General features: G+C 41.5%; 1 protein-coding gene across 1 annotated transcript in view; it reads left to right on the top strand.

Annotated features, from left to right (window-relative positions):
- Positions 1–25,638, top strand: part of C2CD3 (C2 domain containing 3 centriole elongation regulator) — a 138,231-nt gene that overhangs the window by 71,431 nt on the left and 41,162 nt on the right. Inside the window, exons 17-24 of the mRNA XM_081239099.1 lie at positions 614–794; positions 2,495–2,678; positions 3,644–3,816; positions 4,916–5,039; positions 7,372–7,640; positions 8,349–8,438; positions 12,061–12,663; positions 14,720–15,058. Of these exons, the coding sequence (XP_081095225.1) occupies positions 614–794; positions 2,495–2,678; positions 3,644–3,816; positions 4,916–5,039; positions 7,372–7,640; positions 8,349–8,438; positions 12,061–12,663; positions 14,720–15,058 (1,963 nt within the window). The remainder of the gene's footprint in view (positions 1–613; positions 795–2,494; positions 2,679–3,643; positions 3,817–4,915; positions 5,040–7,371; positions 7,641–8,348; positions 8,439–12,060; positions 12,664–14,719; positions 15,059–25,638) is intronic.

The raw sequence follows: 25,638 nt of genomic DNA, 5'->3' as shown, positions 1-25,638 counted from the left end.
AACTTGTTTCAAATATGTGTTCTTTATCCTATTAAGGAAATAGCCTTCTGTTTTTAGAGTATGAAGAATCAGGAACATCTGATTAAATTTTATCAAATGCCTTTTTAGCCTTTATTGAGATAGTCACTTTTTTTTTTTTTTTTTTTGCGGTATGCGGGCCTCTCACTGCTGTGGCCTCTCCCATTGCAGAGCACAGGCTCCGGACGCACAGGCCCCGCTGCCATGGCTCACGGGCTTAGCTGCTTCGCGGCATGTGGGATCTTCCCTGACCGGGGCACGAACCCGTGTCCCCTGCATCAGCAGGCAGACTCTCAACCACTGTGCCACCAGGGAAGCCCGAGATAGTCACTTTTTTTCCTTCCTCTATTAGTGCACTCTATTACATTTATGGATTTCCTAATATTGACCCAGTCTCACAGCCTAGAGTAAGTCCTGCCTGATCTGATTACAGTGAACAGTTGTGAGATTTATACATAATGAAAATTAAGTATCTGTTTTAGTATCAGCCAATTATGCTTATTTCTTCGTCTGTTCTCAGACTTCATAGAGAAGCATGAATACGCTATACAAATTACTCTTTAAAGCTCCCCAGTATTTCTGTTTCATTTAATAGGCAGGGGACCAAGGAAATGGACTGATGGAGCACCACTTTGAACTCCTCATAGACAAGATTAAAGGGCTCGCTCCTCTTCAGGCAACAGTCTGGGGAGAAGCAGACTGTTATGTCCAGTACTACTTTCCAGTTCAAGACTTGCAACCCAGTGTGCTGAAAGGACCTGAATTCCTTGAAAATGGTAGGTTTGGGAGATGAGGCTTTCTCATTCTTGTGGGGCTCTTTTATTGAATATGCTTAGGAATTTTTTTTTCCTGAGTCAGTTTTATGTTCCTCAGTATTTCCAGCCTTACCTGGGAAGTACAGGAGATAGCCTGAGTTTTTACTTTTCTTAAATTGTTTTTTAATTTTATTCTGATTTGATTTTAAATTTATGGAAAAGTTACAAAAATAGTACAAAGAACTTCTGTATACCCTTTACCTAGGTCCATCAGTTATTTACATTTTGTCTCATTTTGTATCATTTACATGCCTACTCACTCTTATCATCTATTAACATACAGTTGATTCTCATTATCCACTGTAGTTATATTCTATAAAGTCATCAAGAGCACTGAATTAAGAGAATACCAAACCATTGCTCCTGGGGGAAATATGTACATATACATATCTCACATAGATCATAATCTTAAATCCTAAAACGATTCATCCTCATCAGAAGAGAAAACAAGGTTCAGAGTGTTAGTGACTGAGGCGGCCCCACTAACAAGTGCCAAGGTTGGCATTCAAACCCTGTCCAACTGGCCCCAGAGCCAGAGCCCCTGCACTACATTGCACTGTCCCTTGCCATCCCACCCTCTGGTCATCTCTGAGAGCTAAAACAAGAAGACAGAGTGTCACCTTGTTTGATCTCAGCTGGGAATGAGCAAGTTGGGTGACTCAGATTTTCTGCTATTCTGAGCCTGTCTTTGAATAACCGTGAAAGTGCTGCCAGTATTGGTTTTGAGGTTCAAATAATGGACTTGTATCCAGGATATATTGATATAAAGAACTCTTACAAATCAGTAATGAAAAGACAACCCAATTTAAAAATGGGCAAAGGATCTGAATGGACACTTCTCTAAAGATATACAAATGGTCAATAAGTACATGAAAAGATGCTTAACATCATTGGTCATTTGGGGGATAAAGATCAAAACCTCCACAAGATACCACTTCACACTCAGATGGCTATAATTTTTTTAAAAACAGACTAATAAGTGTTGGTAAGGAAGTGAAGAAGTTGGAACTCTTACACGTTATCTACCAACAAAGGAATGTCTTCTGTATTACCATGGCATCTCAGGGGACCAGAGCTGCTAGGGAAATGGACCTTGGTAGGAGTAATACAGTCAGAAGATACAGATTCCAGTTCCAGGTCTGTGACCTACTAGCTCTAAGACCTTTGGGTTGACTATGTAACATCAAGGTATCATATCCTCATCTGTGTAGTAGGAGAAATAATACCTGCTTTGTTTTCTTTACAGGAGTATTGTGAGGATAAAATTGAACAATACTGGATATTAACATACTGTAAAACTACATATAAAACACTTCTTTTATTTATTTATTTATTTAGGCTGCATCGGGTCTTAGCTGCGGCTTGCGGGATCTTTCGTTGCGATATGTGGGCTTCTCTCTAGTTGTGGTCTGCAGGTTCCAGGGCATGCAGGCTCTGTAGTTGTGTCACATGGGCTCTAGTTGTGGTGCGTGGGCTCAATAGTTGGCAGTGCCCGGGCTTAGTTGCCCCATGGCATGTGGGATCTTAGTTCCCCAACCAGGGATCGAACCCACGTCCTCTGCATTGGAAGGCAGATTCTTAACCATTGGACCACCAGGGAAGTCCCTGTAAAACACTAAATGATGTGTTGGATTATTCTGAACTGCTTTTCTTTTCCAAAGGATTCACTCTGAAGCCTTTCAGGTCTGCAACCACACTCTGCGTTCCAGACCCCATCTTTAATAGTGAGCACCGTCACTCTCTCCTGTTGCCAGCTGAAATTCCAGTGCAAAGGCACCTACTCAGTGCCTTCTCTGCATACGGGCTTGTACCTGGAGGTGGAGTCCAGTTTGAAATCTGGTGCAGGTACAGTGTGGAGAACCCATGCCTGTGCCTAGGAAGGAAGTGCACAGTCACAGAGCATCCTTCCCTTAATTAGCCCAGGTTGAATTATAAGCAAGCAAAGAGTCCCCTTCTGCCCTGTTTAATATTATTTAGGTTTGATAATGACTCTTGTCCAGATTTTACTGAAATCTGTTCAGTTATTAGGCTCTTGGGAACAGTTGTATCTCATACTTCTAACCACTACTTACATTTGGAAGAGAAGTTTTAGTTTTATCTCCTACTGTCACTTAAATGTATCAGTCACCTTTTTTCTGCTTCTCTTTCTGCCTTGTATAGTTCAGGCCCTCATTATATCATGCCTAAATTATTGTAATACCCTCTTAACTGGTCTCCCCACTTCTAGAATCTTTGCTTGTAATCCATTCTTCCCACCACCAGAAGAGTGGCCTTTGTAAAATATAATTCCACTCATGGCACAGACTTTGGCAGATTTCCAGGAAAGATAATGGCATGAATACAGATGTTTAACCTCCCCCTTTGCATCCTAACCCCCAAGAAACCAACTAAAATACTTTTAACGTGAGGAGGAAATTGAGTAGGTACTAACATCACCCCTTCAAATTTAAGGGGCATGGGCCTGAAGCCATAGAAGAGATTGGAACTGCACTACTTAGAACCACTTGTGCTGCAGGATGGATGCTCTCAGGAGAGGCTGCTCCCAAAGGGCCAAGCCAGTTGCAGATTCCTCAAACAGAAAACCTGTGAGAAGCTGGGCTTTGTCTTGAACACAGGGTATAATTTATGGGGTTCTTCCTCCGAGTACTGGGCAGTAAATCCAGCCAGACACAACCACAGCTGTATACCAGAAATAGAGAACAATCAGGCACCAAAGATAACTAGATACTGAAAGCTGATCCCTGGGGCAGAGTGAATCATTCATCCGCCTTATTCTTTCAACTGACAGCTTGTGCTTTTGTGGCCTACAGGTACTATTATCCTAATGTGAGAGACCAGATGGTCGCCAAAGGAACCTTGCCATTATCAAGGATCTGTGCCATTGTAACCATGCAGCACCGTGAGGATGTGGGAATGCAGACCTTTAATCTCCCTTTAACCCCCAGGCTTGAGAATAGGAATGAACTAAGGAACCAATCATCAGGTAATTGAAGACTAATTTATCTTTCCCTAGTATATATAAATATCCCTTTTCTCTCATAAATTAGTGGTTCTTCACATTTTGTGGTACTTACCCTTTTAAAAGAATCTGATAAAAACTATGAGATACCTTCTCTTAGAAAATGAGTGTAGAATATACACTGCAAATTTTGCATATAATTTTAGAAAATTCATAGTTATGTAGACTTTGTATATAAATGTTGCTTGTCTCATCTCACCTTTAACTTCAGCAGGCATTTGATAAGCCCTCATGGCATAAAACCTAAGTATCATATAGGTGTACTCAGAGAATTATCATTCCAAGGCAACATGATGTAGGATTGGAAGAATATAGTCAGCATGAACTGGGAATTCACTGTGAGGGAGGAAGAGGTCAGGATTTAAAGTTAGAAGGGATTAGTTAGAATTTGGAGTTTTGAATTATATCCTAATGGTTCCAGCTGTATGACCCACCCTCCAAATATATCATGAATAACTAGAATTAGCCTTCTAAATCAAATTACTGTTCATTCTTACTGGAGAGTATCTGCCCAAACAAAAGGTTTTATCTTGCTATGATTAAGATTGAGTTGTTCCTCCTGACCCTCACTGATCAGCTTGTTCTGTTGTTCCTTAAAGCTTTCCCTGAAATGTGATAGAATTTTTATAAAAAGATGGCATGTGAAGGTGTTTAAGGTGGTGGCAGTAGGAGGGTGACAGAAATATATGAGTGCAAAAACCTTTTAAAGGTTTAAAAAAGAAGAAAGGTTAGAGTCCATCTCAATTCTATAAAAATAACTGGGATTAAGTTCTGCCTCTGATAGTTAATGTGATTTTGGCAAGCAGTTGAATCTCTGAGCCATAGTTTCTTGGATATAAAGTGAAAATAGTGACGTCTGTTCTGCTTTATTAATCCTAAAGTACAATAATATAATGTGATTCTGACCACAGACAGATTGTTTCACTGCTAAGGCCCCATATTGTTCATTAGGATTATAGTGTTTATCCTCTTCCTTCCTTCCTGACTAGACTTGGGGTTTGGTAGAACAGAGATTATTCCAACCAACCTTCTTTTCATTTTTCCTTTTGCCCTCATTCTTTAGGTTTACTGGATGTGGGCCTAAGATACAGGTGTACTCCAAGGACAGCAGAGGGAGTTCTTGCATCCCGAGCCGTCTGCATCTCAGTCCAGATTATCAGAGCCTGTGGTTTGCAAGCAGCAGCCAAGTAAGTTCACCTTAGAAAAGCAATTCTCAAAGCAAACCTTTCTCCACTGCAGTCCACATGATATGTGATGCCCAAATAACGTAAAACTTTCTTGCGTACAATTTCCAGTTTATTAAACACAACTCTACTCTTTTTCTCTTAAGAAAGCATATAGGAATATAAGTGAATAAATCACTTGCAAATTTTGCTGTTTTAACTGTTATTAGCAATTTAGTTTCTTGACCTTGTCCAGCGATTTTATCCTCTACCCTACTTACCCTCTTATTCCCAAGGTCAGACCCTATGCCCACCAACCATGCCAGGACCAATCACCACTACTCAATAGTCTCTCATGTTCAATCTCTGAGTACCACCTCCTATTTTCCTAGCTTATTCCCCTTTAGTCTGTTCTCAATACAGAAGCCAGTGATCTTATGAAAACTTAAATCAGGTCTTGACACGCATCTACTTAAAACCCACCAATGCCTTTCCATCTCATTCAGAGTAAAAGCCATAGTCTTTAAAATGGCTGTAAGACCCCACATGATCTGACCCCGTTATCCTTATGACCTCCTCTCTTCCTGGTAGTTGCTGCTCTACTCACTCCACTCCAGGCACTGGCTTTCTTATTACTTCTGAACACACCATGCTCTTTTTCCCCTCAAGGCCTTTGTCTTGCTATTTTCTCTGCCCGAAACACTGTTTCTGTGTATAAACAGCATGGCCTTCTCTTCCCTCCTTCAGGTCTTCACTCATTCTTCTCTCTAATTTGGATGTTCTTCCTCCTTTTGTCCTCTAAACAAGCTTCTGTTTTCTTCAAGACTTTGCAGCCTTCCTCTGTCTCTCCTACATGTAGATAGAATCAGTGCTTTGTCCTTTGTCTCTTAGCACCTTGGTTGCAGCATATATCACTCTGTTTCAATTATTTGCATACATTAGTTTTCCTCACCTAGGCTGTGAGTTCCTGTAGACACAGATACTGCCTGAACTCCTCTCTGTCCCCGCCACCACATAGCATAGTTCCAGCACATATCAGGTGCCCAGTAAGGAGAACTAGATCACGATCCTGAGGCAGACTAGCTCACTTTGGACATGAGTTCAAGAAAGAGACAAGTGCTCCTTAACTTTTTCCCTTGTTACAACTTAGAGTCAGATTATTTACCTTTAACTTCATAGTCGCTAAATAACTAATGGGATTACTTCCGTGTGAGATCTGACACTGAAGTAGCTGGTAAAATGTTCAGTCTAATTAATATTTTTCCTCACTAAATTCTCCAAATAGACTTTTCCAATAATTGCTTGAGAACATCTTAGTGTTAGTGAGATGCCAGGGCAGTTTTTTAATCATGTTTTCCCATATATTCAAACTCTTGATGGTTTCTCATTGTCAGTAGCAGTGGTCTCCTAATTTTAATTTTACATTCCTATTAATAAAAAAATAAAAATTTAGCAGACTCTCTAAATATGTGTATACTTATTCATGTATAAGTCATCTTCCTGTACTACTACACTAATATATACACTATAAAATATACCAGAGAGTAGTAAAACTTTAATATATGAGATAACAACTCTAGAAGTTTTAATAATTTTTTCCTATGCTCAAATAGTTTACCCTATGAACCGCCTAGATTGTACTCACTCCACTTTAGGGTAGTGGTCCACAACAGGATAAGGTGCAACCTGCTTACTCAACGTGGCATTCAAGACCCTTCAAAATATCTTAATCTGAGTCTTGAAAGAAGGGTAGGAGTTAATCATAATGCCCAAGAGAGCTGAAGATTATTCTGGTCAAAGAGAAGAACATGTGCCAAGGCCATGGAGGCATGAAACTTGTGTATAATGGAGTACCTGTTCTGGGTAAGACCCAGCCCAGGTCAGAATTCTTAAACATGGTGTTAAATTAACTACTGTTCAATTGACAGAGAAGGACTTGGAATTTCGATACTCAGTAGACCTCAGAGAGACTGAGTAATAGATAAGAAACTCAGTTGCTTTTCTCTCTGGGAACTCACAGGGAAAGTCAGGTTAGATGGCAGGCAGTTTTTTGTAAGTCCCGCATTTGGTCTGTGTTGCGCTTTTAAGAAAAAAGGGCAAGAAGCCAGACCAGTACAATGGAGTGTCCTTGTAGTATCACTCTAGTAGGCAGATGAATATTGTCTCCCTCATATACATGTACACTGTGATATCGAGATTACTAAGAAAACACATAGTGGCATTGCCAAAAGCCTAAATAGGAAACACATGGTTGGTTAGTGTTCTTGGTGGCCTTGTGGAGGTGGTGATGTTTTCTAGGCAGTCAAGCTGATTTCTGATATTACCTCCTTCTCATTCCCACCCTTCTCCCCTACAGGGCTTTGGCTGAGCAGGAACCTGCTCTGCAGTTTAGTGCCACAGTCGGGGTCAATGCCTTTGTCACCACTCATCTGTCCTTCCTGCCCAAGGGAGAACAGCGCCAAACCCACCCTGTGGCCTGTTCCTTCTGCCCTGAATTCTCCCATCACAGTGAATTCTCATGTAACTTGGTAACTCAGCACTGCAGTGGAGAAGCCTGTTTCCTGGCAGAGTTGTTGGAGTTTGCAGAAGTTACTTTTGCTATTTATCATGAAGATACCAAGTCAGGTGAGCACCAAATGACTCACAATCAAAATTAAAAAGGGCACTGTTTTGAATGGTATAGCACTTCCTAGGAGATACATGCTGAAGTGTTTAGGGGTGAGGAGTCATTCTCTGCAACTTACTTCTGAAGGGTATAGCAGAAATATGTAGAATATGTATTGAGTGTGTTTGAGAGAATGTAGAGAGAGATAAAGCAAATGTGTCAAGATGTTAGTGGGTGGTGGGCTTCCCTGGTGGCGCAGTGGTTGAGAGTCCGTCTGCCGATGCGGGGGACGCGGGTTCGTGCCCCAGTCCAGGAAGATCCCACATGCTGTGGAGCAGCTGGGCCCATGAGCCATGGCTGCTGAGCCTGCGCTCTGCAATGGGAGAGGCCACAACAGTGAGAGGCCCGCGTACCGCAAAAAAAAAAACAAAGATGTTAGTGGGTGAATCTAGGTGAAGGGTATATAGGAGTTCATTGTAGTATTCTTTTAACTTCTCTGTATGCCTGAATTTTTCAAAATTTAAGTGTGTGCATACACATACTTAATGATTTAATTAAAATGATTTGGAGGGCATTCAAGTTTTGACTGGAGCAAGATGATCTCTAATGCATCTTCCAACACTGAAATTCACTGAGTGTAAGTGGAGGATTATATGGCTATATTGTAATATAAGCCCTTTGGTCAGCAGACCACCAAATAATTTCTCTTTCTTTGTTCGATTTAACAGCCAGTGATATAACCAGTATCCGCTCATTCAAAGATTATCTGCTTGGAGTAGTAAAGATTCCAACAAAAGATCTTCTGATCAAGAGATCTGGTAGGGGGCTTCCCTGGTGGCGCAGTGGTTGGGAGTCTGCCTGCCAATGCAGGGGACACGGGTTCGAGCCCTGGTCTGGGAAGATCCCACATGCCGCGGAGCAACTAGCCCCGTGAGCCACAATTACTGAGCCTGCGCGTCTGGAGCCTGTGCTCCACAACAAGAGAGGCCGCGATAGTGAGAGGCCCGTGCACCGCGATGAGGAGTGGCCCCCACTTGCCACAACTAGAGAAAGCCCTCGCACAGAAACGAAGACCCAACACAGCCAAAAATAAATAAATAAATAAATAAGTTTTAAAAAAAAAAAAAAAGAGATCTGGTAGGGATCCTGGATTATCACTTTCTAATCCTACCCTTTCCCATTCACTTCCCTGCAAGAGATCATCTTGTCTGGCTCTCTTGCAAGATATGCAAAAAAAAAAAAAAAAAAAACCTTAACACATGCTTCTGAACTCTCCCAGATACCTCAAAGGTTTTCTCAAAGACATTTTAAGTCCTTTCCTGATCATTTCAAAGGCCTTCTAATAAAGCAAAGAAGCTCAAAACATTGTACTGTCATCTTACTCCAGGAAAGATAATGATACTATTTATAATAAATATGGCAATACCCATTGCATTATATAGCACTTTGTAAAATATTTTCTCAGATCTTTTTTGAGCCTCATGGTAACTCTTACTGATGGGGATACAGGATTATCTTCATTTGACAGATGAGAAAACTTAGGCTTACAGAGGTTAAGTGATTTGTCAACCACACAGCCAGGTAGTAGAGTACTAGAAATCAAGTCCAGATTTGCCCATTCTTTTTCACTATACTCTCCTCTCTCACTGAAGAAGGAATAAGGGTATGAGGTAAAGACCCAAAAGAAGGCACAACCACCAGGGCAGTAGTCTGGAAATATTGGTCCCGTCCTACATTTTACTAGCTCAGTGACCTTGACAGAGTGACCTTGACCTTTCTGAGCCCCACTTACCTTATGGATGGAGACTGTTAATGCTGACAAGTCTACGAGGTAGGAATCAATGAAATAGGCTATATAAAGTACCTGACACATAGTAGGCATTCAGTAAATGTTAGTTTTCCTTCTCTTGCCCATCTTCCTCCCTGGGATTGTATAATCTAGTTTCCAAAATTTTATCACACATCTCCCAAATTTAATTGTGAATTGAAGTTTGAGCAATACTCAATAAACAGGTACTATGTGCCTGCCAGAGAGAAGTCTCTACAACTTGATATAGGGTTCAAATCTCACTTCTGTCACTAACTGTGATCTAGAACAAGTCACTTCATCTCTCAGATCCATAGTTTCCTCATCTCTAAAAATGGAAATAATAAGATCTTTGCAAGATTATCGAAGCATTCAATGAAATTATACATGTGAAAGATCTTTGCACAGGACTAGGCACATAGGACACCTCAGTTTCCTTCCTTCTGAAACTTACTACAGAGTTTGTCAGAGAATAGGCACCATCTGAGAAATCCCACCTTCACAAATTAAATTTAACCCCTTGGAAATAAACCTTTTAGACAGTTTGGAATGTATCACTGGTCTTTATATTCTGAGTTATTCTAAAGTGAACATTCTATTTTGTTTCTTCCTGCCGGTAATCTCAATTACAGAATCACAGAGCAAGAGGAATGATCTAATTCACTTACATGCTGAAGTGGTGTGAAATTTTTTATGTATTTGTATTTGTACATTTTTCTGGGGATAACTTTCATTAGAGCCAAAGGGGCCCGTGACCAAATAAGCTAAGAAGCACTAGGTTGTGAGGAAATTAATACCCAAGTGATGAGAAATTACTAAAGCCAAAGCCATAGGTTCTTAGACTGACCAAGTCAAATGGAGTCATAGAGATCAACCTCCTCATTTCAGTGTCCTCATTTTATAAATGAAAACTTGGAAGGCCCAAAAAAATTAAATGCCTTTTCCAAAAATCATAACACCTTAAGTGGCCTTTGGCAAATTAATCTCAATAAGTCTGAATCTTCCCATCTATAATTTTAATTAATACAAAACCTTTCTCAGAAAGTTGCTGTGAATATTATACCAATCCACAATCTGTTTTACATAATTATGAAATCCAAAAAGCTCAGAAAGTCAAAAGTTTTTTATTAACTCATTAAGCAGCCAAACCTGACCTCAACTGACAGGAGACTATTTAGTCTTTATTTTCTGACTTAGGCCACTGCCTGATTATATAGCTTTATTGGAACACATTGTGCCCATTCATTTACATATTTTCTGTGTCCACTTTCTCACTACAACAACATAGCTGAATAGTTGCAGCAGAGGCCATGTGGCCCAAAAGCCTAAAATACTTACTATCTGGCCTTTTACAGAATAAGTTTACCAACCCCTGATCTATGTGACCACTGACTAGTACATAATATTCATTATGAAAAATATTCATAATTTATGTACCCCAGTATCTTTCTAAAATCTGAAAATGTTTAAATTCAGAAACAAATCTGACCCTAAGGGTTCTAGATAAGATATTGTGAACCAGGACTTCCCTGATAGCGCAGTGGTTAAGAATCCGCCTGCTAATGCAGGGAACACGGGTTTGAGCCCTGGTCTGGGAAGATCCCACATGCTGCAGAGCAACTAAGGCTGTGAGCCACAACTGCTGAGCCTGCGTGCCACAACTGCTGAAGCCCGTGTGCCTAGAGCCCGTGCTCCGCAACAGGAGAAGCCACTGCAATGAGAAGCCCATGCACACCAACAAAGAGTAGCCCCTGGTCACCACAACTAGAGAAAGCCCACAAGCAGCAACAAAGACCCAATGCAGCCAAAAATAAATAAATAAATAAAATTTAAAGGAAAAAAAAAGATATTGTGAACCTATAATAGGTGGTGTGTAAACTTTAAAGCCAGCTAGGCCTGGGTTCAAATCCTGGCTCTACTACCTGGTAGCTATAACAACTTGGGCAGGTCTCTTCCATTTCCTCATCTGCAAAATAGGGATTATTATCCCATTTAATCCTCAGAATTTCACAGGGTTATTAAGAGAATTAAATGAAGTAATATATATAAAGCATAAGAGAATTTCTGACACATAATAGATGCTCAGTAACAAGTAGCTAATATTTTAAATTGTTATTTTGAAATCTAGTGCCTGGTCCTTTGTATGTGTTCACTAAGTGGCAATTCCCTTGGTGAAAGACCTGGGGCTAGACCCCAGATCTCCCATGCCTTCTCCATTGTACTCATAGTACCATAATAATATTACACATTTTTTATTTTCTTTCAAAGCTCTTCCAAAATCATTATCTCATTTGACAATTATAATAAGGTTGTCTGGTAAGCAAGATCAGCACTATTTTTCCCATTTGTCAGGTAAGGAAATAGGGCTGAGAGAAATTAATGGCTTACCCAGACTGAACCACTAGTTTTGGGCTGAGCCAAGAAGAAAATGCAGGTCTTCCAGCTCCTAGCCTTTGTTCTTCCACCTGATCTCATTGTCTTTCAGTGGTCAGATGAAACAAACTTCAACGCACTGTGGGTATATGTTTTCTCTTCTGACTTGGACCAGGGTGATAGTGGCTATGGGGTGGGAAGTGGCTAAGTCTTTTTACTTTTAAAACAATAATTTAAAAATCTTCCTTTTCTTTCATAAGGGATCACAGGATGGTATCCTATCATTTTACCAGAAGAGGGGGCCCTGCCTCACGGCTTGGAGCTCATGCAGAAGATTGTGGGTGGTCTGGAGCTTTCCATTTCCTTCACCCATCCTGGAGACAGAGAGCGAGTGTTGGAAGCTGCTGAGCTATTGGGCTGGAGCTTTGAGAATAATCTGAAGGATTTTGTCAAGATGGATGAAGAGGAGCCAGCCACTGTTACCATCTCCACCCCGAGGCTCTGGCTGCCCATCCATTGCGTGCTGCTTGCTGGCCAGAAGCACATTCACAAGAATACATATTGCTACCTCCGCTACAAGCTATACGATCATGAAGGCTTTTGGACACCTCTCAAGAAGCCTAAGGAATCTGCAAACAAAAAGCAGGTCATGGTTACTTTCAAGGCATCCAAAAGAGCAGAAGTCTCTAGGAGTCCATCACTGCTTTGGTACTTCAGAGAGGAGAGGTTAGAGATCCAGGTTTGGCGGGCTTATGGCAATGACAGTGTGGAGAGGCCCCATCAGACAGACAGCTGGATTGGCTCAGCCTATGTGGACCTGGCCAGACTTGGGGAGAGGTCAGCAAGGACACTAACTGTCAGTGGTAAGTGAGGAACCAGCCTTAGCACTTGTGGTTTGAGCACCTGCTGCTCCATGAGGGTGTGAGACACCCTCTCAGACATTATTTTCTTTGATCCTCCCAGCAATCATGTGAGGTAGGTATGAAACCTGTTTTTCAGTCATGAAAATGGAGGCTCAGGTAGGTTGGGTAACTGCCCAGGGTCACATGTTAGTAAGTGTTCTTTCCATTGTTGCATGTTGAAAGATTAATAGTAATTTAGTAATGCTTCTTAAAACTACAGAGATTTCAGAAAGAGGTTTGCTGCATGCTTTAAGAAGGGCATTATCTAGTGACAGTATACCTTAGTGGAATCTAAGGTATACTATCTGAGATCTAAGAACTGGTGCTGAACTTTGTAGCCTTAGACTACATCCAAATTCATAAGGTTGTTGCACCTAACATAGTGTCTAGAACATTGTAAGCCCTCAGTTAATACATGTAAAATAAAAATGAGTGAATTTAGGAGACTACCTTTAACCACCTGTATAAGAGCCTATATTATAATCTAGAATGCTGGTTTTAAAATACATTGAAAAGCATACCTGCTAATGAGATTAGGGTATCCTCTCTCTCTGGTCAGCACATCTTGGAATCATAAAATCTACATGGTAATAAACTGGTCTGAAAGGAGAAAGATAACATTTTGCAAGTGGCACTATGGGTGCTTTTCTTTCAAACATTTGTTCAGTATTTGCTACATGTACTTGGCCCTGGGAGTTCAAAGATGAGTCAGAAATAGTTAATGAGCTTATAGTCTAATGGGAGAGTAGGGTAGTAAATAAACAATTACAGCGAAGTATAAGAACTGTGAAAAAGGTATTCTCAGTGGCACTGTGGGAGCACAGGGACACAACATCTCTTTGGTTCAAGGACAGCATCCCAGTGGAAGTGATGATGCTTGACCTGAGTTACAGAGGATTTAGGAGTAAGTCACGAAAAGGGGGAGAGAAGGGTTTTCTAAACGGAAACAGCGTGGGTGAAGGCACAGAGGCAGGAAGCAGTTTGATACATTTTAGGTGCAATTAGGTGCCATAATTTGGTACTGCTGGATCACAGGATACATAGGTTGGGAGATGATGGGAGATGAAGCTAGACAGCTGGTCAGGAGTACTATGTTGAAGGCCTCTTCTAAGCAGGAGAGTTTGGACTTTTTTGTGAGAGCTATGGAAAGCTATTTTAACGGCTTCTGAAGAGAAGAGTGACACAGCTTTGCTTTCTAGATAAATAAGGCTGGCAACTATAGTACAGACTGAATTGGAGACGGCCAGACTAGACCCTTTACAAACGTCATATTTATTCATCTTAACATTCCTGTAAGGTTAGTTATTTCCCCCACTATACGGTTGAAGAAACTGAGTCACAACCCTATTTTAGCTCTGTTAGCCTTGTGCTCTGACCCTGTTGTTGAGCGGGTGGCCCAAGCTAAAGAAGGAGAACTGAGCATCTGGGTGATCGTCCCAGATTCTCTGGTTCTCTCTGGACCCAGCAGGTATAATTCTGGCTCTGTTGAGCACCTCATCAAATGCCTTGTGCCCTGTTTTATCTGGGCTGGCCTAGAGTCACTTCAAAGAGACTACAGAAAAAGTCCTCGAAGTGTGCAAGCCTCACTTGAACTAAATTTCTTAAAGACAGGCTTTTAACTTCACTCTGCTGGAGCAAGTAGGTTTGGGAAACTGAATATAGATTTAGGGATCAGAACTCAAACACAAATACCTCTTTTTATTGAGGGATACCAAAGGCAGTATTCAACTTTTCAGATTGTCCATTCCCTCATACTTTTCCACTCCCACCAGCTTTTTATCCTCTTGCCTTGAAATCAGACCTCTCACTGCTTTCCATTGTTGCAGGTAGTGATGGGGGAGGGAGGCAGTAAAAACTCTCACAGTGTGTGTTAACTTCACAGTTTCTCTGCAAATTGGTATATTAGGGCCTGTAGCCCTGCCAAAGGAGAGAGGGCCGCAAGCACCCTCAGAGAGCATCTCCAGGTTTAGAGAGTGTCCCTGCTTGCCTAGGCTTATCCTCCTTCATCCTCTTGCAGGTGTATATCCTCTATTTGGACGAAATGCTTCCAACCTCTCAGGAGCTGCCTTGAGAGTTCATGTGGTTCTCTCCTCTCTTTCTTCACACCCTGGGCCCACTAATGAGCTGGACTCCATGGACTGCAGCAGCCCCAGTGAGTCTGAGCAGCTCCCCAGAGGAAATGATGAGCTCCAGCTCTCTCCACCACATGACCACCAGAAGTCTCCGGCCTCCACCCAGGTCCCCTGCAGCAGCACCACAGCTGAAGTCTGCCTGGCCCAGGAGGGCCCTACTGCCTTGGATGGAACTTTTGCAGTCAGTATCCTGGTAGAAAGAGCAATGCACTTGAGCTTGAAAGGTATGTTCTGCTCACTTATCTGTAAATAGGTATGTGACTCCACAGGCTATGGTCCTGTCTTCACAAATCTTTCTAATCATGACAGGGTCTGGAAGAATTGTTAATCATCTTAATCATAATTATATTTCTCAAGCCTAAAGGTTTAAGCCAAGTGAAAGCCTTTCTGAGGCCCTAAGTGGGCCTTGTCAGTTATCCTAATTTTGCATATCATAATTTCCCCAGTCCAGAAACCTGAGTATCAACTTAGATACTTCTCTTTTCCTTCTCCACCATCAAATCATCAGATCCATTAAAATTGTTGTATCTCTTAAATTTCTCTTAGATCTCTACCTTCTTCTCCATTCCTTCCAACTCAGGCCCTCTTCATTATGTACCTAGGGCCAAGGGTTCTTAGCATTGGATCCATAAGCCCACAGGGATCCAAGGATTAAAGTCAGGGTAGGTGAACTTGGATAGGAAAATAATTACATCTTTATTTTTATTAATCTCTAACTAAAATTGAACATTTCCTCCAGTTGTGAGTGTAGGCAATAGACCCTAGTAATATTAACAGTACTTGTGATGTTGTCAACAATAGAAATCACAGGTATTTTTTTTTTTCACAGGTATTTTCATATCACATTTTAGTTACTGTAGATATCTTGGAATATCATTTATACCTGTCACTACTTTAAAATTACAGTAGTTATTAAACCTACAGTTAGATCTTGTTATGCATTAATAAAACTATAGTGATTACTATGTCACTGTTTTTTAATGCTTTGATAACTTATGCCAATATAATTTCATTTCTTTGTAATCTTATGTATTTTACAATTAGCATTAAAAATATATATGTATATATTAGAAGAGGCCCATAGACTTCACCAGACAGCCAAAGTAATCCATGGCACAAGGAACCTCTGCCCTACTTTTTAGTCAGCCTGTAATCTCTCCTAAAATCTTCCCTTTTGCCATCACCCTTCTCTTTGGCTTGCTTAATTCCCACTCCTCTCTCAAGACTCAGCTCAAACATCACCATTTACCAGAGTTTCTCTGACATAAAGGCTGCCTCCTGTTTGCTGTCCTAGCACTTTTGCCCTTTTTATCATAGCATATATCACATGTACTAACATTGTTTGCATGATTTTCTTCTCCACTAGGTAGGGGCTGTTTAAGAGCAAAGACCTTATCTCATTCATTTATTCATTCATTATTCATTCATTCAGCAACAAAACTTATGTCATACTTGCTATATGTGAGCACTGTCCATGGTGCTGGGGATAAAACAATGAACAAAACAGACAAAATAGTGCCCTTGTGGAGCTTACATTCTAGTAGGAATGTATTCAGCCCTGTATTTCCAATAAGTTGTGTGTGTTAGTGACTTTGAGCAAGTTATTGTCTCTCTGTGTCTTGAATTTCTCATCTGTAAACGGCTGTGATTAACAGTACTGAGATGTGTGATGCTTCTGAGAGCCAGAAAAACATAGCCTTATGAGTCCAGAAGGTTTCAATATACATCTTCTGGTTTGGCCTCCCTACTCGGTTCCTATCAATTCTGTGTTGCCTCAGTTTTTCTGTGTATCCTTATTACTTTGGAACAGAAACAGAATTCATGCTCCTAGTAACTGTTGTCTGTCTTTCATTTCTGTTTCTCCATATACACACTACCAACAGACATTACTTCCAGGATTATAAGCTTCTACAAAGACTCTGAGGTTCTCATCCTTCTCATAACCTTTATGTGTCAGAGACCCTGAAACATTCTATCTCAGGACAAAGTCTTCTCCACATAGTCTTGCTGTGCTGTGTTAGAGATACTGAGGTCCATACTGTATGAGTCACAATGTTGGGAAACAGTTTTTGCTTTTTTACTGCCCTACCAAAGCAGCCCATTTTTGACAAGTCTGATTTGTAAAAACTGAATTTTTTTAAAAGAGAAAAACCAATACATGAATGAATTTAAGGAAAGCACAAAAAAAGCTTTAATTTTTTACAAGAACTGTTTTGGTTTTTTGTTTTTGCATTGAAAATAAAATTTAATGTGCAAAAATATGGTTATGTTCCATTTTAGGGGTTGCCCCCATATTGCAAAAACCAAATACACTTGTAACTTCTCAATTAGACAGTTACTTTTTTTTTTTTTTTTTTTTGCGGTACGCGGGCCTCTCACTGCTGTGGCCTCTCCCGTTGCGGAGCACAGGCTCCGGACGCACAGGCTCAGCGGCCATGGCTCACGGGCCCAGCCGCTCCGCGGCATGTGGGATCTTCCCGGACTGGGGCACGAACCCGTGTCCCCTGCATCGGCAGGCGGACTCTCAACCACTGCGCCACCAGGGAAGCCCCCAGAGTTACATTTTTTAAATACAGCTTGACAATTGACAATAGTTCATTGAGCATCTCCTTGTGCCAAATTTTATTCTCTTTTTTGTACATTAATTATCTCATTTAATCCTTACCACAGTGGGGTTATTTTATGAACAGATTACAGTACATACCCATTTTATGAATGAGGAAACTGAAGCTCAAAAAGGTAAAATGACTTGAGTTACATAGTTAATAAGCTCTACAGAGCTGGAATTTGAATCCAGCTATGTCTGGACCTAAAACCCATGCTCTTTCCTCTATACCATCCTGACTCTTGGGTATGAGATAAACCGTGTTTACCAGTTAGTCCTGTTTACTCTCTGCATTTAAAAGGGTGCTTATGTACTATACACCCAGTCCTGTGCTTATATTGCAAGAATGGTGGTTCAGTTCATCAAGTAGTAAATCTGTGCCAGGCCAGTGCCAGGTAAAGAAAGTGCAGAGCAAATGACACATGGTTTCTGTCCTCCAAGAGCTGATAACCCAGATAAGGGGATTAGCAACTACATGATTATTGATGTATAAAGCAGAATGCTCTAAGGACCAGAAGGGTAGGCAGTACAATATCTAGTGTGTAGACATGCCGATGGCCAAGAAGCACATGAAAAGCTGCTGAACATCACTAATTATTAGAGAAATGCAAATCAAAACTACAATGCAGTATTACCTCACACCAGTTAGAATGGGCATCATCAGAAAATCTACAAACAAGAATTGCTGGGCCTCCCTGGTGGCGCAGTGGTTGAGAGTCCGCCTGCCGATGCAGGGGATACGGGTTCGTGCCCCGGTCTGGGAGGATCCCATATGCCGCGGAGCGGCTGGGCCCGTGAGCCATGGCCACTGGGCCTGCGCATCCGGAGCCTGTGCTCCGCAACGGGAGAGGCCACAACAGTGGGAGGCCCGCATACCGCAAAAAGAAAAAAAAAAAAAAAAAGAATTGCTGGAGAGGGTGTGAAGAAAAGGGAACCCTCTTGCACTGTTGGTGGGAATGTAAATTGATACAACCACTATGGAGAATAGTATGGAGGTTCCTTAAAAAAACTAAAAGTAGGGCTTCCCTGGTGGCGCAGTGGTTGAGAGTCCGCCTGCCGATGCAGGGGACACGGGTTCGTGCCCCTATCCCGGAAGATCCCACATGCCGCGGAGCGGCTGGGCCCGCGAGCCATGGCCGCGGAGCCTGTGTGTCCGGAGCCTGTGCTCCGCAACGGGAGAGGCCACAGCAGTGAGAGGCCCGCGTACAGCAAAAAAAAAAAAAAACTAAAAGTAGAATTACCATATGACCCAGCAATCCCACTACTGGACATATACCCAGAGAAAACCATAGTTCAAAAAGACAAACGCACCCTAATGTTCATTGCAGCACTATTTACAATAGCCAGGTCATGGAAGCAAACTAAATGCCCATCGACAGATGAATGGATAAAGAAGAGGTGGTACATATATACAATGGAATATTACTCAGCCATAAAAAGGAACGAAATTAGGTCATTTGTAGAGACATGGATGGATCTAGAGACTGTCATACAGAGTGAAGTAAGTCAGAAGGAGAAAAACAAGTATTGTATATTAGCACATGTATATGGAACCTAGAAAAAATGGTACAGTTGAACCGGTTTGCAGGGCAGAAATAGAGACACAGATGTAGAGAACAAACGTATGGACACCAAGGGGGGGAAAGTGGCGGGGGGGATGGTGGTGGTGTGATGAATTGGGCGATTGGGATTGACATATATACACTAATATGTATAAAATAGATAACTAATAAGAACCTGCTGTATAAAAAATAAATAAAATTCAGGAAAAAAGAAGCACAAAAAATATATATCTAGTGTCTAGAGCGTTTAGAAACAGAGAAATCAGACATGTCTGAGAAATCAGAACTTTTTAGAATGAATATGATTTCAGAAAGGTGGGAATGAAATTCCAGGTGGTTATCTCAACTTGAGCGAAGATATTGAAGTGGGAAAGTGTATGTTCTAGGCCTCCTTGGAGCAAACATGGGGAATTGTGGTGGCAGTTGATCCTCTTTGGCTGAAGTTCATGGTCATTACAAGGGATCTATAGAGAATCATGAAGATATAAATAAGAAAATTGCTGAACTGCAGCAAGGGCTCAACTAAGACTAATTGACATAATTTTAGAGTGGCAGTGGACATACTGGTGGCACAATGCTGACTTTTTCCAGCAGTGCTTGGCTTCCTTTCCCTTCCAATTGTAACATATGGCAAGCCATTCCCTGGGCCTGTGCTCATGCACCTTTCTTAGCCAGGATTCCTTTCTCCCTTCCCCAGTTACCAAATTCTCCCCAACATCCTTCTCTTCCTCTTAGTCACCCTGTTCCAGCCACGCTGGCCTCTTTGCTTTTTCTTAAATGTATAGGCAGACTCCTGCTTGGGGCCTTTGAATCTGGTGTTCTCTCTGTGCCTGGAATATTCTTCACTCCTGGCCTGTCTTTACTGAAATCACCGGCTCAGCAAGGCCTTCCTTGGTCACCCATCTAAAATTACAGCCTTTCTCCAACAATACCTGTCCCTCTTTCCTGCTTTATTTTTTCCTATGGCCTTTAAATAGTGTATTTTGTTTATTTTCTGTCTTTCTAGAAAAAGATAAGTCCTACAGAGACAGAAATTTTTTGTTTTATTTACTGCTAAATCCCCAACACCTAGAACTGTGTCTGACACATAATAAGCAGTGAATATTTGTTAAATGAGGAGCAGATGAATATGAGACCTTGCTCAAATGCCCTTTTTCTCCTTTTAATACGTACTCTGATTTTATGCTTTGCCTCTCCTGCAGGAAAGTTGCTTATGTGGAAATTTAGCAGAGGAGATGTTGCAGGGATTAATAGATTCATTCAACAAATAGTTATTAAGCTTCCACTGTGTCTAATACAGGGTATAGGATCATGTCCTCTTACACAGAAGGTTTCTGTCACCTTTTCTCTATTCTCACTGCCTCCTTGCTTGTTCAGCCTTCAGAAACTTGGACTAATGCGGTAGCCCTTTCAATGATTGCTGCGAACAATATTCTCTTTCAATATCTTTTTCATTATACTACTGAGGTTATACTTATTACTTTGTACTAAAAATGTTTCTTAATGTGTCTCTCCACTAGGCTGCCTGTTCCTTGGGGACAGGGACTGTGAGTTTATTTCTGTATCTCAACACCTGGGTCTTCCTGATGCAACTAAGCAAGCATAATCTGCTCTTGTTTGTGAATATGATGCTCAACACCTCTCATATTTCTGGTATGAGTTACAAATCTGTAAATCACTTGTTATTTGGCCTCTTTCCATTTAGCCAGGGTAGATCAAGCTTCAGAGTGGACACTTTCAGAGGTCTCCTGTCTCCCAAGTCCTACCCTCGCAGTGATAGGCCCATATAGTCCTTCGCCCTGCAAATATTTATGCTTCAGTCAGACCCTGTGCTGGGCCCTGAGTGTACAGACCTGCCCATCATCTCTCTGAAATTGCCTTCCAAATGATGATATAATAGAAGGACTTCTGGAATGGGAGTCAGAAGACTGACTTCTGGCCCTAGCTAAGCCATTAACTTGCTTAGTGACTTTGGGCAAACCCAATTCTCTTTTCCTCAGCTGTGAAATGTGATGGTCATATAAAATCATTTCTAAGGTTCTCTTCACCTCTCATCTTCTAAGAATATGGAGCTGAGGGCAGCATATCCCACACTCTGAGTCAGTTATAAATGGCCAAGCTTTTGTGAAAACCATGTAGATGCTTCCTTAATATCCAGGCTGGCTGTCGTCCTGCCTTCAACAGTGTTCTCTGTGTGTCTGTCCCTCTCATGCCTTAGAAGCTTCTTCCTTGAGGAAGGAAACGAATGATTCCTTAGTGCAAAGCTGCATGCAGAGGATTCACTAACAGTCCTGAATTATGCCTTAAACCCGAGGCAGCATAGTCCCCACTGTGGTCCTGGTTCTGAAATACAAGAGTTTCTTGGATACTTTTGTTAGAAAAGGCTCTAAGGAACCTTCAAGAATCAGCTTCAGTACTCATAAGACTTGTGTACTTATACTCAACATGACTGGTATCTCTAGCCCTGTCTTACAAATGAGGCAATCAAGGAACAGAAATGTAAAGTGATTTGAGGTAATCTAAATTATACTCAGTGAAAATCAAAACCATCTTCAGTATCATCATCCTTTAGAGGCTCTCTTTCAACTACCCAGGCAGGGTTACGGGTCCTTCTCTGTTCCCACAGTCCCCTGTGCTTTTGGCATAGTCTTTATCTTATTGTATTATAATTATCTGTGTCTCTGCCTCCAGATCAAGAATCAGATCTGACTCATCTGTGCAGGTGTGCCATAGAGCAGCTGTCAGTTAATGTTAGCTTAACAAAACTGAACTAGGTTTTTATTAACATAAAAATTTGGGCATTGCTTGAGGGAAAGTTTCCATCTGTTCACTCCAGGCCAGAGGGAGAGCTTTTCTCTTAACCAGGTAGAATTAATTAGAAGTATTGCAATGGAATATCCCTGGAATAGGAGTTAGGAAACCTGGCTGGATCTTCCAAATGCTAGTTTACCAGATGTGTGACAAGCAAGCCACTTTACCTCTCTGTTCCTTGGTTGCCTTATTTGTAAAATAGAGACAGAGACACCCATTTTGTGTGATTATCAGGGATGTCATCAGCACAAGTTTAGTGCTGATAAGAAAACTGTAAGCTGTAAAGTGTTAAAAATAAGGGGTGGTTATTTTAATCTCATTGAAGCAATCATACCATTTTTGATGCATAAAACTACTACTTTCATACTTATGTAAAACACAGGAAATCCAGTGAAAACTCTTAAAATGGTAAAGCTGGCTCATCTCAAGTCCTCTTAACTGCTCTCAATGTGTGTCCCAACCCAGTAGGAAGTATAGCAGTTTTCATCTCGGCTGCCTCCAAAAGTATATTAGAACTTGACCTTTTCCAGGAAGGTAAACAGGCCCAGCTAAATTTCCAAGCACAAAGGGAGAGCCAGGGAAACCTGATAGACCCAAGCAGATTTCTTTATCACCTGCCTCTTTGGCTGAAAGGAGTATTTCTGTTCAAGACTGAATAAGGAACTCTTTTTTTCCAAAGTAAAAATAGTACTTCTCTTTCAGGGACTTTAGCTAATAGCAGCCTCAAAAATAACGAACCTTAAAGGGGGGGATTGGGCTTCCCTAGTGGCGCAGTGGTTGAGAGTCCGCCTGCCGATGCAGGGGACACGGGTTCGTGCCCCGGTCCGGGAAGATCCCACATGCCGCAGAGTGGCTGGGCCCGTGAGCCATGGCCGCTGAGCCTGCGCGTCCGGAGCCTGTGCTCCGCAATGGGAGAGGCCACAACAGTGAGAGGCCCGCGTACTGCAAAAAAAAAAAGGGGGGGGGGGGTTGAGGTATGAGAGAGAAATCGGAGCAGTATTGGTATATATCTAGAATCATAGAATTTTATCGTAGGAAGTAATTTGAGAGCACATGTTTCTGAAGAAACTTGATGCCCAGAGAGCCAGAATGAAGTACCCAATATGTCACACTAAATCAGTGGCAGAGTACACCAGAACTGAGGGGTCCTATCTCTCAGAACTACAGTTGGTCCTCTCTGCTGATCTCTCTCAGAGCTTTCCTGGGCAGATGCTGCTGTCCTCTGTTGGCGCACACAGCACGCACACAAGGCAGCTTCTCTCTCTTCTCCAACCCTGGCAATCATCTGTAGACAAAGGGCAGCAGGGAGTCTACAAACCTTTAATAAAGGCCGTGGGCCTACTCTGTGCATTAGTTTAGTGAGGGAAACACAGACACACACAGATTATTGTAGAATACTATGGAAGCTGTCAGTATAGAGGGAGATTATCTCTCCCTAGCTGTGAGGATTTATGACATTCTGTTGGAAGAAATCAGTTGAGAAGCTTGAGACCTATTAATACTAAGGAAAATGGGAGGCAGAGAGAGAGAGGTGAGATTGAGAGAGAGATGGAAGCTGTGTCAGGGAGAGTCCAGTTACAGGAAACAACTCCCTCCAGCCATTTTATTTACTTTTTTTTAATTTTTTTATTTTTTTTTATTTTTGGCTGTGTTCGGTCTTCATTGCTGTGCGCAGGCTTTCTCTTGTTGCGACAAGCAGGGGCTATTCTTCGTTGCGGTGTGCGGGCTTCTCATTGCAGTGGCTTCTCTTGTTGTGGAGCACGGGCTCTAGGCGCGCGGGCTCAGTAGTTGGGGCTCACAGGCTCTAAAGCGCAGGCTCAGTAGTTGGGGCGCACGGGCTTAGTTGCTCCACGGCATGTGGGATCCTCCCAGACCAGGGCTTGAATCCATGTCCCCTGCATTGGCAGTCAGATTCTTAACTACTGTGCCACCAGGGAAGTCCCACTCCAGCCATTTTAAACAGAGAGGAGTTTAATATAGATTACTAAGGTACTTCAAGTTATTGGAAGGGCTCAGGGAGTGGGCTCTAGGCTAAGCTTTCAGGAGAGAACCAGTAGATCTTTTAAGTTTGAAATACAGTGCCAACACTGCAGCCCAGTGATTGGAAACTCTCATCAGCGCTATTGATATCGGGCCTCTGGGGCCTCAGCACTATTGACATCGGGCTTCTGTGGCCTCAGGGACCAAACCCTGAGTAGAAAACTCAGTGTCATCCTTGCTAGTAGCAAAAGCAAAAGGGAAAGGAACGTGTATGTCCTCTGCCTCACGTCTGCCTTCCAGATCTGTTGTAATGGCATATAACAGATAGAGACCAATTTGTATCCATACTGTAGCACAAAAGAGTCTGTGACCCTTTCAGTCTCCCCATTAAAGGAATACAATACAGTAAAAGTTAGTGGGGGTGGATGCTGAGCAAGTCAGTCCATGTAATACTGTTGAGTTTCACAAAAATAAAACTTTTTAAAGAAGATAGCTCACTAGATAAAGGTACCATTAGTGCTATTCTGTACATTTTACATTAGTAACAACGGGTGCTATATTATTGATTTCCATTAATTATTCTTTGCTTACTACCATTTTATTAGAATCATTTTTTCCTGCTCTTTCAAGAATATGCTTGTAAACTGGTTTTGCCAGGTTGTAGCCAGTGGTTTTTTGTTTTATTTTGTTCCTCCTGTAGTTCTTCTGTGTATCTTAGTGTTTCTCTGCCTCCTGGTTAAGCCTTTCTCAGGGTCCTGCTTTGTTGGCAACTCTTGCACACGCCTCAGCTCCCTCCTGCCTTGCAGCCACTACCAGCTCTCACTTCTAAGGCTAGCATTCCTCTTCCTCCTCTTCAGTTCTCTTTCCCAAGGCCTTGTTGCAAAATCTCCACTCCTTTGTCTCTGTTCATCACCCATTTTCTTTCTTTATTAATTATCCCCAGTAAGAGGGACTAAAAAGTAATGCCATCTGGTCTGGTTGTTAGAAGTCACTAGATTAAATAACATGACGTAAATTTTTAACCAAGATTTGGGGGGAAATATCATTTTTAGTTTAAACAAATAAGGCTATATTATGGAAGATAATGTAAAATCCTCATGAAATTTTAGATAATATACAAGCCTGTTAATAGATGTCATGTGTGTTGTTGCTCTTTCAAGGTAACAAGAACCCCAATGCTCCAGATTTTAGTATTTACTTATCTCTAAAAGTTGTTACTTTGGTGGGAAAATTTGAAAAGAATTGGTCTACTCTAATGGAAATTAGAGAGAACAGACTTGTGGTTGCCAAGGGGAAGGGGGGTGGGGGAGGGAAGGACTAGGAGTGTGGGATTAGCAGATGTAAACTATTATATGTAGGATGGATAAACAAGGTTCTACTGTAGAGCACAGGGGACTATATTCAATATCCTGTGATAAACCATCATGGAAAAAATATTTTTTAAAATGTCTGTGTGTGTATAACTGAGTCACTTTGCTATACAGCAGAGATTGCCACAACATTGTAAATCAACTATACTTTAATAAAAAATAAAATAATTTTTTTAAAAAGCACTTAATAAAACTACAAAAAAAATTGGTCTACTCTAATGGAAATTCTTTTGGTTGAGGAAAACATAGCAAAGCAAAATTGCAGGCACTTCTGTTTCCCTAAAGAATGTTGAAGTTGGAGAGATCTAATGATGGGGGTGTAACGTTCAGAGATTCTGCCTAGAGAGTCAAGAGAGGCTTCTCAGAGTAGAAGGTACTAGAGTCTGTCTTTTAAAGGCTACTTATTAAATGTTACACTGCTTGTGGAGGGGAGTAAAATCAGCATTCCTGAGTATAAACGTGTTCATCGGATTTTC

This window comes from Mesoplodon bidens, assembly GCF_964165515.1.
Source record: "Mesoplodon bidens genome assembly, chromosome: 7".
NCBI classification, from domain to species: domain Eukaryota; kingdom Metazoa; phylum Chordata; class Mammalia; order Artiodactyla; family Ziphiidae; genus Mesoplodon; species Mesoplodon bidens.
This window is presented reverse-complemented; position numbering and strand designations above follow the sequence as displayed.